Raw genomic sequence first — 18,797 nt, 5'->3', positions numbered from 1 at the left:
GTTCCACAGAACTATAACATCCATATTCATAAAATCCAACAAATTCAGGAAATTGTTTGATATGTATTTTGGCACAGGTGATTAATTGGTCTTATAGTCTTAACGACCTTATAATTATAATTCTTATAAGTCTTGTAAGTATGCATAATATTGTTTAATTCAAATAGCCGCTGCATCATGAAAATTGTGTCATTATATATTTTAATAGTTTGTCATTTATCTATTCTAATAAAAAAAAAGTCACCATAGATCTGAATTAAATAGCCTAGTGAACAAATATACCCTTTAAATTAAGCTTTAACGAATACAATAATAATATCTGAGTAAAAGTGATCTTACTATGTTACAAATATTTTACTGGTCTGAATCTCCTGGAACAACAGCTAGAGCAGGGGTTTGTGGGGAACCACAGGGGGTTCATAAGTTTAAGTCATAAAATTGAAAAAAAAAATACAATAAACAATTCATTCAATTCATAAAATAAAATAAAAACATTAAAATAAAACCCTTTCTCAAGAAGACGAAATATTTGTATTGTTTACCTGCATGACATGTGACCAGGACCATAAAGATGTTGAACCGTGAATGTGTTGTTAGAGGTGCATTAAGCAACTTTTCATGTTAAAAATACCCGTTTTCTAACCCATACATGCTTAAACAATTGCCTGATGGGCTGAATGAGCCCTTCTCTGATCACTGAGATTGTCTCTATAATCCGTTAAAGTAAAATAAATAAGAGGGATTCGGGCTGGAATTTTAGACTGGGCGTGACGTCATGCGCGTTCACGGCACGCTCACATAGCTATGTCTGGCAGGTTTGTGTATTCACCGGCATTCTCCGTAGAAGATGGATTGTAAGAGACCTGCTTGTAGTTCATTTCAAACACCAACGCAAACTCCACGTAAGAAAAAAAAAAGAAAACTTTTGTCTAGTGCAACCAAAAGGGCCAAATTGGACTCAGACAGGCGTCGGAATAAGACGAGAGTAAACATAGGGAAGGCTTTCAACAAATGGAGAGATCTCCGGTCTGCTCTAGGGCTCAAATGGGATTTATAACTTCATTACCTCTGAAGACATTATGATTGTAAACAAAAGATTTGCGGCTGATGCTCCTTTGGTTATGAACAGCTCGTGCTCATGCAAGCGTGCGTGTGCGTGTGGTCCATGAGCGTGCACATCTCTGGCTGCAGTTTCGCTTGCCGCCAGAGGTGGCATAGTTCTGCAAAAACTCAGAATCTTGGGCTATGCACCTTTAAATTATTGATGAATTAACGTAAAATCTCAAGAAGGAATATTTACTTCAAGAATATATTCTAAATGTTTGGCTGACAAAAGTTTGTACAACCAAACAACCATGTTGAATGCATAAAATATTTAAAATAAAATAATTTCGTAGAATTCTACAGATTTTCCTCCAGCACTGCCAATGTAAAAAAAGGCCTAGACATGACTATGCATGACAGCAGTCTAGATGCCCTTCCCAAAACCCATTTCCATCTCCCTAAGGCTACAGGTAAATAAAATGTCAAACACAGAACGGGAATTATGCAGCAGCTGCTCCTATCTTAAGTGTTACAGAATGTGGCGATTACAGCCACAACGGAGGTCAAATACATTTCAATGTGAATCAGAAGAATACGTTCTCCAAGTGACACGTAGACTAAACACTCTTGCGATGGTAAATATAAAAAGGGTAGGCTGGTGGCGGTGCTTTCAGATACATTACAGAATTGACTTGTAAACGAGGCCAACTCGGTGTCAGTTTGCCTAAACAGGCTGATGAAAAGCAAGTGGAGGGATGCACCATCCAGGCACGGTGCAGATGTCACCAGCATGATGCCGAGTGTGGTTTTCTCCCCCATAATCCTCTCTTTGACACAGCGTCATACTGACAAGCCTGCCTCTTGCTCTCGGGCCGCTGTCCTCCTACTGAGCTAAATTAATTTGTTCATTCACTCCCCACATTATCCCCCTGAGGAACCACTACATTAGAGCTGATGAAATGCTCACAAAAGCAAGATGTCTCTCCCAATAATCCCGCAGCACTTCAGGAAGACAAAAACCCTGGCAGCTCCGCGGCGTTCGGTGAAGTATTATTCCGACCGCCAGACGCTGCCACGACCATCCCTCCGTGTTTCTGCTAGTCTGGTTAAACCAGGATGTGATGGCGTGGGAGAGGATTGTGAGAGCGTTTTAGCCTCTTGCCGTATGGATCCCGCTTCTTAAATACTGCCCACTGAGCCAGGCTGAATCAATGGAGCTCAACCCAAGAGCACGGTTCACAGGTGCTTCTTCTGAGCGCACAGCCGCACCGAGCATTTCCACACCTTATTTTTAGTCTCTATCGACGGGGACGGATTAGGTTTCAGTCAGAAAAACTGACTGGACTCTCAACTTTTCAGTTTGCAAGACTCAGAGACAGGAAGAAACGGGAAAGACTTTGGTTAGAAAAGCATGCTTTACTGAAGCAGTGGTAATCAATTTGATGTTGCTCATCCTCGGAGTGAATTAATACAACACTCGAAGGTTTCTGATGACTTTGAGGATAACTGTAACAAATGTTAATGTGCGTCATTCTTTGGTTAGTCTCAGCAGCAGACCTTTTATGTATTTTTATAATTGATTTTCTCTATAGGCGTTCAAGAAATTCTTTCAATAAAGATTTCAAAGCCTTAAGCTTAAAAAAAAATAAGATGAATCACCACATTTCATTTGGCAATGAAAAAAAAGTATTTGAAAATTATAAATAATAATTATAAAAGAACTACTCGAGGACAACAAATTATGTACATTACTGTTCAAAAAGGGTCATTTTTTATATTTTATATTTATTTTTTAAGACATTTGTCATTTTATTCAATAAGGATGCATTAAATTGATCAAATCTTGAAAAAAATCACGTTTCAAACATGAATAGTAATAGTAGTCATCTGTCTTTAACATTGATAATAATAAGAAATTATTCTTGAGCAGCAAATCAGCATATTAGAATTATTTATGAAGGATCATGTGACACTGAAGACTGGAATAATGATGCTGAAAAATCAGCTTTGCCATCACAGGAATAAATACAAATTTTAAATGTATTAAAATAGAAAACAGTTATTATTTTAAATTGTAATAACATTTCATAATATTACTGTTTTTACTGTATTTTTATCAAATAAACACAGCCTCGATGGCCATAAGAGACCTCTTTCAAAAAAATCGTAAACCCAAACTTTTGAATTTGTATTAGAATCAGCTAGGGGTTTTTAATCGTTTTAATGTATTTTCTAAAAACACACCCAACCTTTATGCTCTAACACTACAACATTTCATTTGAATTAATGCTAACATTAGCCAGCTAATGTTATCCTCTAGCAACTAGTCTCAACAACACACACAAACTCTGCAGACTGCGATTCCATTTTTCACTTGAAACGTCTTTAACTGGTGGATCTCTCTTCAAGATCATGGTACATCTCTAGGAATTCAGCAGGAATTGTACATACAAAAATCTAGATAAAGCTACTCATGTCTACAAATACTGTTGTTTGGCAACATCAAAGCTCAAGGCTGTGAAGTTTGTGCCAACAAATGTAATTTTTTTGTACCAAGGTAGTGAAATGAAAAAACAGTCCATGAAATAAATTATAATATGGCCACAAAATGAACACCTTTTTCAATTACTTCTTTGATATTGTTTTGCAACTGCTGAACAGTTATTTGTAGCTACACTACAGTATATTACGATCACTGTGGAATCGCCAATTTCAGATTAACTCAAACCTAAAGTAAAGGGGACAAAAAGAAACTATGTGCTTTATCTGTAGGTCAGCTTTGTGTCTGGTGTTTGGCAAGATCAAAATACAATGTGGACTAGAATTTAGGCTGATATCCTGCCTATGTGAGACCTTGTTTCGGTTAGCCTCTAGTGAAATTACCTCATGAGAGCTTGGACTTTGGCCGCATGTCTCTCCTCTAGCTCGGCCAGTTTCTTCTTCAGGCTGTCCACCTCCTGCCTGAGCCCGGCAGAGTGCTCCATCTCTCCATCCAGGAGACTGCGCAGAGACCTGTGCCAAAGAGTTTAACATCATTAAGACACACACACACACATCTGACCCACTTTTTCTTAGCTGTCTTTAATGACTACCAGTGCACACGATAATTACCCAGCTGCACATTATTGACTGTGCAAATCATGGCACATTTCACAAATGGGGTACAAAACAAGGCCTTATACTCACTGAAACTCAAGTAATTTTTTTAACAAGGGGTCAGTGAGAGAGGAGACACTTAAATCTCCCCAATCTCAATAATATATATTTAGGTTAGAGTTCTTTTCTATTTATTTTAAATGCAGTGTGCAATACTGTAACCAATACTGGATTAATCTAGTTAAAAATACTGTTATACTACAGGGCCGTTGAATGCTTGAATCTGATTGGTTGACGAACGTTCTGAGGTGTGCAATTATTTTCAGGGAACCGCACGGCTAAAGTAGTTCCAGGCAGGTCTTGACCGCATTACAGTTCCATATCACTGCACGAACTCAACTGTAATAACGGAAAATAGGATACAATTCATAACAAGAAAAACCATGCAGCCCCATGCGCTTGATCTACAATTTTCAATGTCTAACTTCACAATCAATGGAAACATGCAGTTTAATTTTAATAAATAAAGTCATATAGCCTATATAATCAATAGAAAATTAAACTGATAGTCCTGTTGCACGGGTTTTCGTAATTATTGCAGATAATATAACAAATAAATAATTATTGATAGACCTATAGCTACTTGTTAAAAGGGCTTTGTGTTTCATTTATTAGGCTAGTCTACGGTTACTAATAGAAAAAAAGAATGAACGAATTTAATAAAAACGAATTGAATAAATAAATAAATAATAATATTGACGCACATGCTTCTCTCTCTCTCATAACTGCATTAATAACTGCATAAAGCCGGGGACACACTTACTGTAAGACCGGTTCTGAATGTAATTTGATACTTATGACTGTTCATGCACGCGTTTTCAGCGCGTTCAGTCTGTGTTCACAGCGGTGTTTCAAATCTGCTGCATTCAGAGAATGTTTCTAGTGGTTAAGTGTGTCCCCAGCATTACTCTGCTATCAGCGGCTCAAACCTCCGTTACTAACTCTAAAATGACGTTTTGGAATTAGCAACGGAGCATGGGTTTAGATGCGCAAGGAATTAGTCCTACATACAAGAGCGTTTTAATGACAAAAACTTTACAAACGTCTTGAAATACATCATCTGAACAATATTACGAGGTGTGGTTACTGTAGTATAAGCGGAAAAATTGACTTCAGGCCGTTGAATTATTAGAAAAATAATGCACACCCGAGGTGTAACGGCCACTCCGCTTTGCGTCGTGACCGCATTACCACCTCGGGTGTGCATTATTTTTCTAATAATTCAACGGCCTGAAGTCAACTATTCCTTACATATACACTACAGTTTAAATCTTATGATTTATACACTATTATTACAAATTTTACGAAAAATACTTCAGTGTCACATGATCCTTCAGAAATCATGCAAAAATGCTGATTTGGTGCTCAAGAAACATTATTATTATCAATGCTGAAAACAATTGTGCTGCTTAATGTTTTTTGTGGACACTGATGCATTTTTTCAGGATTCTTTAATGAATAGAATGTTCAAAAGAACACCAATTGTTTTAATATAGTAAAATGTTTAATGTTACAAAAGATTTCAGTCATTTTTGATCCAAGTCAATCCATCCTTGCTTAAAGAAATATTAATTTATTTTCAAAGAAAACACCATTTGAACAGTATTGTATTTGATTGTTACTTTACAATACACATCACATAAAAATATTAAAATCAACGAATTACCTTAAATTAAAACAAAATTTTAATAACATTTAAAATGAACAAATTAAACAAACTTAAATTACCATATGGGTAACACTTTATAAGGTCTCATTTGTTAATATCATTAGCATGAACTAACTGAATATATATATATTTTTACAGCATCTATTAACCAATTGTTAATGTTAGTACAGTGCATTAACTAATGTTAACAGATACACCTTTTGGCTTTAATAATGTGTTAGTAAATGTAGAAATTAATATTAATAAATGCTGTATAAGTATTGTTTATCATTAGTTCATGTTAACTAATGTAGTTAACTAATGTTAACAAACAAAACCTTATTGTAAAGTATTACTGATGTCAATTATTATTATTATATGTCAATTCTACAGATTATATAAAATAAAATAAAGATATTGTATGATTTTAATGAAAGTCAGCATCATGGTGTGAACGAATTTTAAAGAAAATACATGAAACACAAGCAGAACACATTTCTGAAAATTGCTAAAACCATTCTCACCCAAAACATAATTAATGTAACAAATCTGTTCATGATTCATGAATGAGCAAAAGTGCAATCAGTGAAAACGGTAAAGAAATCCTTACGTGTTTTGCTCAGTGAGTTCATCTTTCCTGTTCATCATGGCCACAATGGCTTGCCGCAGTTCAGCTAAGGATGGAAAAAAAAACAATGTTATAAAGGTATCAAAACCTACTCAAAATGAACAATGGCTTTTGTCCTCACCCAACTCAGAAAAAAAAAACATGACTTCTGAACAATAAGACTCAATATCTCAAAGGGATTTAATGTCCCACACCTGTCTTCATTCTTTCAATAAGGGTTACTGTTTTATACCACTGACATTTTCATTTGTATAGCGCCACAGAACTAATAAAGAGAACTATGCGAGGCTTAAAATACCAACCCGACATTAATTTCTTTAAAATGAAGGTGGCGTGAAAGGGTAAGGCATTTATAACACAGCCGTAAGGGGAGCCTCTGCAGATTCTGTCTCAAAACACATTAGTCTGTGAATAATCCGAGTGAAACATAAAGCTCTGACTGGGAAGCATTATTACAGCACTTCAAAACACTAGGAAAAAACAGCAGCACTCGGTACAGTCTAAATCCAGACTTTCATGGAGAGTGAAGAGGACAGAGAAAGAGAGAGTCTTTGTTGTCGTTGCACTCTCAAAAGCTGGATAACCTGGCACTGGGTAACCTAGATAACCCCAACAACACGGCTCCAAAAGACAAAGTCTGAACACTCCTATCAGTCCATTATCATTTAATGAATCTCAAAGGAACCGCAGGCTTGGACGGAGCCATCTATATAAACCTGGCTAGCCTGATCCACATTTAACAAGTTTAAAGTACTCTCAGCAAAAGAAAGTCAAAGATGTCTTTGTTCTTTTTTTTATTTGATTTGATTTTTTAGAAGCAACAACGTTGGTACAGCGATATAGCTCAATTATTGCGTCTCTAAGAGAAAAGGCTTATCAGACCACCAGAGATCCATTTGGTAGCCATAGGCGTAATCAGAAAGCGCTTCAGTAAAACTTGTGTGCAATATAAAAAATATTTTTTAAATCCCTTTAAAAAATATTTATAGAAAATGGTTACAAGAAGAGGACTACATTTGTTTTGAGTAATTTTTCTGTGTGGTTTGTATAGTAAAGCTGGCAAAGTGATACACTCAGAACATAAATGAACTTGGGATGGGATTTTTACACAATAAAAAAAACAAAACACATACAGGGATAGGAATGCTAAATATATTACCAAATGAAAAAGTAAATTAGAGAAACGATCCTGAGGCAAAAACGCTTGAAAATTAGCAATTACACATCTCAACAAAAACATTTAACGACCCTTGAGGAACAAACAAACCCATAAGGCAAAAAACTCATCAGTTCAGTAATAAAACCCGAACCAAGACAAACTCCAAAATAGTAGTTTTTAAAAATCACACAAATGTACTTATAATTAAAGTTTAATACTCAAAACTGTAACAAAAAGATCTCAATGGGTGAATAAGGGCTCCTTAGTGAAATGATACAGTTTAATTTCCCACTGGAGCCACAGAACTTTATTGAATGAGGAGATGGCGTCCTCATCTTCTTTATAATTTAACATTAGCATTACGCTCAACTTGGCTGTTTGACGATATACATCATTACCACAGTAAGAAATAGAGATTTTGCTATATCATGGTGTAAAAATATAGCACTATTGACACTTCAGAGTGATGAAATGCATGAATGACAATATAAAGAGCAGGACGTGCTTGATGTTAAAAAAATAACTATACCGTAAGTGCAATATAAAAAGAGTTATAAGCATAATATCCTGAAAAGGAACTCGGTGCGGTCCGCATGCTGACCGGCGCACACAGAAAGCTGCCTCGCTCAGAAGGTGATCGCGAATTTAGGATGCGCTCGGTGTTAAAAAGTGTTATTAAGCAAAATAAGCAGTGAAACAGAACTCAATGCGCAGCACTGAGTCTGACACACATATAACATTTTATTAGTTCATTATTAATGCTAATAAATAAGTAAATAAACATCAAAAACAGCATGTTTCCCTCAAATAATTTTCAGTTAAGTAAACATTAAAAAGGTCAAGTGAAAAGTTAGTAATAAAATAAAGAACAAAGGACTTGGTTTCTATGGTTTTCACTGTCAATCACTGCACTTTCAGATTCAGTTCTGCACTTAAATATGTTTGTCACTCCCTAAAATTTTCAGCATGTAGTTAGCAGCCTTAAAAATAAAACTTTTCTTCAAATTAATTGTTATAACGAAAGTGAGCAAAGTGCACTTATCCGCGCAATCTCACTGAGTTCCGCACTGTTGCTCCCCTTTTAAACAAAAAAAAACCCGTCTACGCTGCATAATCAATCTCATATTTACACCATCTTTACACTTTGTTGGTTGTAATGAAAGGATTAATGAGCACTAATTCTACGACCTCACATTAAACAAAAACTCAGGCATTATGAGCAGCATTGAGAGGATTCTGAATAACAAACACGTCTGATTTATCATTATGTTAATGTGCTCAACAGACATGCCTGTGATTGGCTACAATGCTCAATGCTGTAAAAAAATAGAAATATAAATATTTGCCGCTCTTCACAGAATGATCATAAAAATATTCACGGGAGCATTTGAAAGCAGCAAACTATCAGCTGCTTTTCAAGGGAAGGGAAATTGGCTTACCGTCTACCGGTATATGAGCTAATCTTTTAACATTATCATGAAATTCACGATATTCCCTAAGAACATCAGCAAAATATTGCTAATAATTCATGTATGACCTATCCATTCCACTCAATGCCACAACTGACCGATAAGAATGACTGGCGTTTTCTAATAAAGATTGGATAAATTGTTGGATGCCTAGTCCTGTGTGCTTACTGAACTGTTTCAAATGAATTACAGTACAAGAATGATATACATAGCACTATATTTAACAGAACAAAGCAAACAAACTGTTTAGGGCTGTTTTCACCCACACAAAGGATTTTAAATGCACAATGCACTATGTGGTTGTCACAGTTATGCTACACTGGACCGCAGAAGCGTGTGTGTGTGTGTGTGTGTGGTGCTGGAGAGGGATCTGGAGGAGAATTCTTGCGGATGAGCCCGCTCCCGCTCCCATAGCCCCTCATCTGGAGGAGGAGAAACACACCAGGGTGAGGCGGTCCAAGTATGTTTGTAATCCTGAGAGGAAGCAGGCAGGAGCAAGCACAGGAGGTAAAGCTTTGACTTGCTTCCCAGAAAGTAAGGTTCACAGACTGAGACACCTGGCATCGGTTCACATTTAGCACATAGGCTTTTCATCAAAGGCTATTTACGCTGTATTATCTGCATGGAGATTCCCTCTGGAGAAACCTGAGATTAAGAGTCTGCTCAAAAAGCGCATTGGGGTCACCCCTACTTGGGATTGAACCTGAAGTTTTGTGTTACGATACACCCATGTCACAAATTGGTTCGATACACTATACTGACAACATGATACTTTAAACAATACCAAAAAAAGTTAAAGGTACGGCGTGTAACTTTTGGCTCTCTAACAGTAAAAAAATAAAACTGCATCTATTTTGTAGAAGAACATTGTTTTGGTTGTGCTTCGGCTCTGGGTGACAGTGTGGATGAATAAGACCCTTCACAACAGATAATGCATTACAATGAACTCTGTTAGAGAGCTACATATGGCAATTTATTCATTCAATATAATACCTTACTCCTCTGTTGAGTAAAACAATGGCACATTTCAAATCCCCCAGTAGCCAATGCAATGTTGATTTTCGGTTTATTACGAGCTCTGTCACGTTTCTTTCTTTTTTTGCCAGCAGACTTTCCTATGTTCAGCGATAAAAAAAAAAAGAAGAAGTGATTCCCCGACATGGGTTTTCGATATTTAGCGCGCTCCATGTCAACCTTTCTCGCTCATTTTGACAACTAACCTATGCCACTCCCACAATCAATAGCCGGAGCAACTTTTTACGGATATGACAAGAAGACACACACGAGCAACATATGACATCTGTATGCAATTTCCTGCTAAAACCATCCTGACAGGTCTAAAATATAAAAACGTATAATAGGCTTACCATAGTGAATCAAGGTAAGACAAAAACATGTTAAAAAATGTATTGTCTCATTGTGGTAATTTTGAACAAAAAAGTAACAGTGTACCTTTAAAATGGGAAGGTTATTGTTACAAGACACAATAAACAGCTAAAAAAAAGTACTGTTCATAAAAATTCTACAATTGGTATTACATCAGGAATGGGCTTAAATATACTTGAACTAAATAGACATGAATAGAAATATTCATGATTCTGATTGGCTGAAAATACATATAAATCAAATATTCTTTTCAAATATATATTTTTTATTTACTGGTACATTTCTTTAATTTACTCAAGTGTTTAGCAGAGAAACAGGTAAAAAAATTGGTGCTTTTAGACCTGACATGGGATCGTTCTCAGACATTTTGTGAGAAAGCGCACCAAAACAAGCAATTGAAACTTTGCTGTCTTGTTACAAAACCAACAGATTACAGTCGAGCTGCACTTCTTACCCTTTTCCTTCAATTCCTTTCCCACTCACTCGTAAGCCAAGTAAGATGGGTTTGTTCATAGTATTAATTGCAACTGTTCCCAGAAGACTAATCCCACAACTGTTCCCTGTTTTTCTACAATCTTGTCTTAATAAGCGAGTCTACGAGGTTTGCTACTGAAATGTTCTGCGTCTGCCTTTCTGGCAGCAAGAACAGAGGTTCTAATATCCAGCAACGTTTGACGATCATACATCAAAAGTGCACAACAATTTGGGAACAAAAAAGACACAGTAGAAAGAGCGAAAAAAGGGAGAGGCGGCACGACAGACGGCAGACCATCCACAGGCCCCATCTTTTCTCGTTCGCATCAGAGGATGCAACATACAAAAAGGTTTTCACTATCAGAACCCTCGTCTGCCATTGGTTGGACAAACAGATATTGCTATCATTTAAGACAATGTTGCCAATGTCGTAAAACATGTTTTAGGAAATCAACTTAGTTACAGTTCACCCTCATGTCATTCCAAACCAAACCTGTATGACTATCTTTCTTCTGTGGAACATAAAAGATGATATTTTGAAGAATGGTGGTAACCAACCAGTTTTGGTTCACTAAATATTGTCTTTTATTTTTCACAGAAGACAGTAATGACATGAATGTGAGTAAATGACAACAGAATATTTAATTTTTAAGTGGAGTATCCCTTTAAGAATGTCTTAGCTGTTTTTTGCATATACCGGTAAGCAAACTACGATGTTAACAAAACCCCCATTCTATTGCACTAAATAACTAAAAAGGCACATGCATATAATGGATCCAGCTATCTACAATATACCTGATAAACAAAATTAAGGAAACAAAATTAAAATTGCCATTTTTTCAAGGCATTTTCAAGCCTTGAAGGTAATGTTCGTTGTATCCATAATCAAATAGGATTTAATAGGTTATTAAGGCATACTGAAAAAGCCATGTTTGATCTGAAATTGAATTTTACTCATGTCTGAGAGCACAAGCAGATTCTGGCACTCTGCATGGAATATTTTCTTGCTTTCATCTTTTCTCCTTTTTATTTTTGAAAGCTGAAGTAAAACTGGATTAGTCACCTCCAGCCCCATCTCAAAGTTGTGTTTTGTCCAGACAAAAGACAAAGAGAAAGAGAGAGAGAGAGAGAGAGAGAGAGAGAGAGAGAGAGAGAGAGAGAGAGAGAGAGAGAGAGAGAGAGAGAGAGAGAGAGAGAGAGAGAGAGAGAGAGAGAGAGAGAGAGAGAGAGAGAGAGAGAGAGAGAGAGAGAGAGAGAACAGTGTTGTAAAGTGCAAGAGAGAGAGAAAACAGTGTTTCACACTGAACCAACATTGCCCTCATCTGGAAAGAGGAAGTATGCAGGAGATGAATCATAAGAATAGAAATCCCATCTAATCCCATAGAAGTCCAGAATAATGTCTTTGCTTACAAGTGTAGCATGTCTCCACAGCACAAAGACGGTAAAGTGATAGATTACCATCATAATTTACCATTTCAAAGTCGTCTTTTCAGAGGCAAAGTCATATAGCCAATATTTAAACAAAGATTAAAACGTCTCACATCTGCACCAAACCACTAGACAACAGAGCTGTAGTCAAGGCAAATTACCTCAATGATGCCATCTGTCCACAGCACAAATCCTCAAAGGCCTACATCCTTTGTTTAGATGAGGTATGCAAAAATATGCAAAACGTATAGTTAAAGAAACAGTTCACTCAAAAATTTATGTTCTGTCATTAAAGATATTTAAAATATTAATAATCATTAGTTATTGACCTTCATGTTGTTCCAAAACAGTCTGTTGTAGAAACAAAAAGAAACATTTTGAATAATCTTCATCCAGCATCCTCCATTCATTTAACAAAGTTCATAGTGACCACAGGTAAGTGATCAGGTCAGTAAGAAAAATTGGGGGTCAGTAACATTTGTTTAATGCTTTTTAAAGAAGTAGCTTATGCTCACCAAGGCTGTACTTATTTAAACAGTAATATCGTGAAATATTGATGGAACTTAAACAGGAATTTTAAGAGCTGTCTTGAACTGAATCAAAGCTGAATTTTCAGGAGTCATGACCCATTCTAATATGCTGATTTAGCTAAATAAACTTTTCTTATTATTATCAACAGTTAAAAACAGATGTACATGTTAACATTTTTGTGGAACCATGATTCTTTTTTGCATGAAATGGTAACCTTTTGTAACAATCTATAATGTCACTTTTGATCAATGTATTGCTTTTTTGCTGAAGTATAATTTTATCTTACTGACCCCAAACTTTGAAACCGTAGTATATGTTCTCTCTTTTTTAAACTTGATGGTTTTATTGAAAAGAGCTGTGTGAAGATAAGATTATTCAATTCTTCAACAGCATAGAGGTTTGAAATAAGGTGAATAAATGAGTACAAATGACAATTATTTTAGGGTGAACTATCCCTTTAAATTAGTATAAACAATGATCCAGTAAAGTTGTAACTCTGGACAATGATATCTTAGGTCGACTCACCAATGGTCATGGACTCGGGAAGGCCAGGGGTCGGCAGAACACTGGTCACGGGAGAAATCTGCGCTGGTGAGTCGGGCTCCATGCTAAGACAGCCAATAACACAGACAATAGGCATTATTTTTCAAAGAAAATCTCATTTAAAAAAAAAAAAAGTGCTCTTTTGTATCAGATACCTAAATTGGAGTTGGCTTTGTTTTTCACTGTCAGTTGGTGGGCTTGAGCTCTCCTTCTGTCCATGAAATTCGACATTTTCAACTGAACTACCAGCTGAAAGTACAAAAATAGCACATTTCTCCATGCCAGTATTATACTCGCACATTACACACTCAATTAAACAGTGCTACATTTAAGTTAAACACATCCATTAGAACTATAAGACGACATCAAAATGCCAGCCACGTCTATGTGGACAAGAACATGAAAACACAGCAAGATGTCCTTGAATGAGCACAGTGTCTGACAGAATGTGGGTCTGACCTTGTTGTGTGTAGGGCTCGCTGGAGGCCAGAGGTATGAGAATGTGCGAGTTGTCATTGTCATTATCTGCGATGATTTGCCTTGGACTCCATGTGGAAACACTGGATAAACTCCCCACAACCATCCTATGCAGAGCAGAATGTTATAATCAAACCTTATTTGGTAACATTTTACAGTGTCATTGTTACATATGTTACATGAGCCCCTTTCACACAGAGATTCCAGAAAAAAACACAGATAATGTGTCCCGGGATTGTTTGATTTTGGTTCATTCACACTGCCTGTAATTTTTTCGGAATCTGTGCGTGCGTTCACACACAACCCGTAAAGATCCCGTAAAGACATGTGACACCGATGTGACATGTAATGTCTCTGATTCGATTTAGATTTTTTTGATTGATTTTTGAAAGTCTCTTAAGCTATAAAAGTTAATAAAGCTATTTTTAATTGTCAATTCAGTTGAAGTCTCACTACATCCTGATGTTTATTAAAGGTGCATTGTGTAATATTTAGGTGGATCTGTAGACAGAAATGCAATTATCAAATACATAACTATAGGCAATAGTGAGATTCACTATTTCAACAATTAAAGCAAGACTTTAGCTGTTCGAAATCGCCCCCTATACCCTCATTCACTCTTCCCTACATTACTCCGCCAATATAGTCCACTTGAAGTATTGAATGAAAATGAGTGAGTGAATTCAGACACTGAATGTACATAGTTTGTGCTTCCCGTTTAATAATCATTTGAAATGTAGCATACTGGCAGCTCCAGTAGTAATGAAAATATTATTCTTGAATTCTGTCATGTAAACTAACATGTATAAACCTTAAAGGTATAGCGGAGGATCTTTCCTAATTTTAGAAAAGACCCGCCCTCTCCAATTTTTTTTTTAAATGCACATACGCAACACTCTATTTGCTCCCGAGAGGGAACACCTATTAAAGGGCTAGCATCGCTAATCATAGCTTACATTAACTTTTACTAGCAGTGGTTTTAAATGGATTTCTCCAAATAGCATGACCAACTTTACCTGTCCAGTAGAATGATAGCGTGTGAAATATTCACCCAAAATCACTCTGGTCTTGTTTCTATATTCTGCGGCCTTTCTCTTCTTATCATACACTTCGTATACATTTTTTCTCTTTTTCGACCCTCAGCCATTTTCAAAGGAATGGCTGAAACCGTAACTCATCACACATAATACACCTGAAAGTGCGCATGCGTAAAAAGCGAAAACTACATAGGGACGAGCACATACGACGGCCTTACGTAAACATATCACCAGAATGATTGACACTTAGGTGGACCAATAGTATAGGCTACCCACCCGGAAAAAGAAAATCCTCCGCTATACCTTTAATTAAACAATTTAATAATCAATTAAAAAGGAATTTATACCTGTATGGTTTTTCGAAAATGGGTGGATGAATAATTCGGCTGCGGGCGCCATCTTCTGGCGAGGCCCGGGAATTTATTCAGCACGACCTTCACAGTGCATTATGGGTATTTTCTGGCCATTGAGTGTACATCAGCTGTACACTCGTTATTGAGGTGCATTATCAGATTGAATGAGTGTATTCATATGGTTTCGGACACACACCACTACAAATGGCTGTCCCCTCAAATAATGCCCTACTTAATGGTATAGAGGTCGATTTCAAGAACAGCCTTTAAGTAAACTCACCGTTCCCCATTCCCATGATCCTCTTCTGGGGGCTCCTGTCTGCTCTTTCCATAAATGTCATCCTCTTCCTCCTCCTCATTGTCAATGCTCTTGGTATCGGGCAGCACTCCATTCTGTGTGGGCGTTTCGCACCAGCTCACAATCCCAGGCTCAGTCAGGCCGTTATGAATGGGAGAGGTAGAGTCCGGAGGGTCCAGAGCCTCCTCAGAACTCATATGACCCATCGTACTCTTCCTGAGACTCCTCACAACGTCCTCACCAGCCTCGTCCTCATCTTCCGCACCCACGTCATCGTCAAACGAGATTATGTTTGTGATCTTCTTTTTACGTCGACGCTCTTTTCTTAAACCGGAATCTAAAATGCAATTAAATCAATAATATAAGGGTAACTAAACAATGGCAACTGAATCTCAGTCATCAATTGAATATACCATAGTAATATTTATTAGAAGAAGAACAGGACATTTAGAAGAAGATTATAATATATTTAAAGGAACACTTCACCTCTGGAAAGATGAATGTGTATTTAAAATGGGTAATTTATGTAGAAGAAATGTGAAATTATTTTTGAATTTGAAGCCTTCTAGACTGAGAAAAGCCAGAAAATGTATTTTTGGCTTATGGGGATGAAAGACAACAACTCCCAGAATGCACTTGCTTCGCTGCCCTAGGAGGCCACGCCTACCGGTAAGAGATCGCAGTAAACAACAAGGCTATGCTACTAGTGAGTCTCCGTGAGTCTGCCCAGTATTTTGATGTCGCCCAAAATGTCCAGGATTCGGCTTTTGCGTTCTTCAGTCGCCATTCCTCATGTTTACTGTGACGAGCAGGAACGAGACTGACGGCCTTGGAGAACGATGCGAGGCCGGTGGCGTGATTACTGATGAGTGGCGCCGGCGCCTGTGAGACGCACCGGTCTCGTATCTCTCACGGAGGAGCGGGAATTTTCCTAGCAATGTTAAAACGCACATCAAACGATCACTTGTTTAGCGTTCATGTAAACACTACATTCAGATTCACCAATCGAAATGAATTCAGTTAGATTGAAACAAAAGGTGTGCATGTAAACTATGAATGCGACTGCAGAAAGCAAAAGCCGAATCCCGGACATTTTGGACGATCTCGACGGCCGGACATGTCCGGGAAAAAGAGGATGGTCACCGCTACTACTCAGCTTTCTCCACAGAATAAGAAACTGTTAGCTTAGCTTCCAAATAAAGAATGGCTGACACTATATGTACATTCTGTGAGTGAGATCCCTCTATGGGCGGGTTGAAAACACGCAGAACAGCGCCTTCTACTGGATAAATGATGAGCTAGTGTTTGTAGTCTTACCCTTATTCAAAGAAATTGGACTTCCTGCTTTTTATGACGCAAAATGACGATTTTTGCGTCATAAAAAAGCAGGAAGTGGAACACTTAAATCCTTATTTCTCCCATCTCAGGGGAAAATAAGGGAATAAACCATGACCATTCGAAAATGTGACTGGGTTTCTAAAGATACAAAGTCTAATGCAAATGGGTGAAGTGTTCCTTTAAGGATACAACAGCATGGCAGTGGGGTAGTACCCATAAAGGGACATCTTTACTGTACCTTTACACCGAAAAGCAAGTCATAGTCGTAACTTACAGGTACACCCGATAAACTTGAAGCAAAATCGAAGAACCCGTTTGATGTCATTTTGAAGAAAATCAGGCAAAAATTAAGTTCGTTTGGAGTTTGTTTTAGGCGTTCGAAACATCTTTCCAAAGCGAACTATGAGGAAAATTTTGCTCTGGATGGTAAACACCTGGTTCCATTGGTTTGTAGCGATTACATAATAAGTAGGTGTGTTTTGGGGCTCTGCTTTCATTCCTTACGCCTTCAGTCTGTCACGGTCAGACGCAAGTAAAAACATGAACACACTGGAGAGCCGCTTTATAGTATAAATAAAGGTTGTAATTCTAATTGAAAGCGACACTGACACTATTCTTTCATGCCTTACAGCAATTAATTGTATAAAGTCCTATATGAATAAACGTGAAATGACGCATGTAAACTGCAGAGCTTGTGCAAACATATCCACATCGCTATGATCGGATACTTTCTTGTGTGTTTATTTTGTTTCAGATAGAAAAGCTTGCAGCACATATTTACATATTCATCTAAATGCCGCTCTCAGCAACGTGGGCGGCGTTGGGATATTCACTAACAGTACAAAAGTATGTCAAACTTCTTTTTACCCCCAAGTGAAAAACAGAAAAGAACTTCACAGTGAGTATATAGTGGCCTTAAGGGCACATATCTACCCTCAAGGTGCATATTTGTACCTTAGAGTAGTAATAAGGTACAAATTTGTCTCTTTAAGGTTACAACCACAGTGACGAGCTATTGTACCCCAAAAAGTAAAATGTTTGCATATAATTTTGATATAGTATGTGACTCAAGAACCTGCAGAAGTGCTGCGGGGCAAGACAGGCAGTGGGTCTGATGGAGCATCGGAGCGAGGGATGAAACCAGGAACCACTGCAGTGGCAGTGCCGATTTCCCGCAGAAGTGTGCTGACACCTTGAGTAGACTCTTTCCACAAACTGCTCATGCCCTGTGTGGACTCCTTAAGCAGGTGGGAGACAGTCGGCCCCCCACGGGCCTGGCCATTTAGGTCCGTGTTGTCAATGTTGATGGCAAACAGGATGGAATTGAGCCCTGATGACACATACAATGCATTGACACTTGTACAAGGAAGGATGCCTAGCTACACTTTACAACGTTGTGCTAACTGACAGAAGCAAATGGCAAATATCTTATAGTAATATCACCTGCAGCCATAGTGGGCAGCATACTGGCTCTCTCCTCATCCAGGACAAAAGCCCAGTCTTCATAGAAGGCACTATATATGAGCGAGAAATATGAACATTCATTTATTTTCACACAAGTTAGAAGTCTTAAGCCCCGTTCACACCGCCAGAGACTTTAGAGGGAAAAGACTAAATATAAATGGAATCAGTACATAAATGCTTAATATTAAAGATGAACGAGAAACAAATGCTCTTTTTCATCAGCTATTTATAAGTGGCGAAAGCGTCTGTCTATCTGGGTTCACGATACCATTCAGGCTTGGAGTGAGCACGGCGAGTACCACTGTCTGGTGCAGAAACTGCGGCTGGATGAGGTCTGGGAAGTTGTTAACTGCTAAAATAAACT

General features: G+C 37.6%; 1 protein-coding gene across 3 annotated transcripts in view; it reads right to left on the bottom strand.

The window, feature by feature from the left end:
• The window catches only part of snx29 (sorting nexin 29), a 121,795-nt gene that overhangs the window by 95,886 nt on the left and 7,112 nt on the right, over window positions 1-18,797 (bottom strand). For all 3 annotated transcript variants that reach the window (XM_079595732.1, XM_079595733.1, XM_079595734.1), the window contains exons 6-13: window positions 18,413-18,483; window positions 18,045-18,299; window positions 15,614-15,968; window positions 13,926-14,050; window positions 13,622-13,715; window positions 13,449-13,531; window positions 6,459-6,522; window positions 3,928-4,056 (exon numbers count right to left, since the gene is read on the bottom strand). In XM_079595732.1, the coding sequence (XP_079451858.1) occupies window positions 3,928-4,056; window positions 6,459-6,522; window positions 13,449-13,531; window positions 13,622-13,715; window positions 13,926-14,050; window positions 15,614-15,968; window positions 18,045-18,299; window positions 18,413-18,483 (1,176 nt within the window). The remainder of the gene's footprint in view (window positions 1-3,927; window positions 4,057-6,458; window positions 6,523-13,448; window positions 13,532-13,621; window positions 13,716-13,925; window positions 14,051-15,613; window positions 15,969-18,044; window positions 18,300-18,412; window positions 18,484-18,797) is intronic.

The sequence above is a fragment of the Phoxinus phoxinus genome (genome assembly GCF_949152265.1).
Source record: "Phoxinus phoxinus genome assembly, chromosome: 21".
Classification (NCBI taxonomy): Eukaryota; Metazoa; Chordata; class Actinopteri; order Cypriniformes; family Leuciscidae; genus Phoxinus; species Phoxinus phoxinus.
This window is presented reverse-complemented; position numbering and strand designations above follow the sequence as displayed.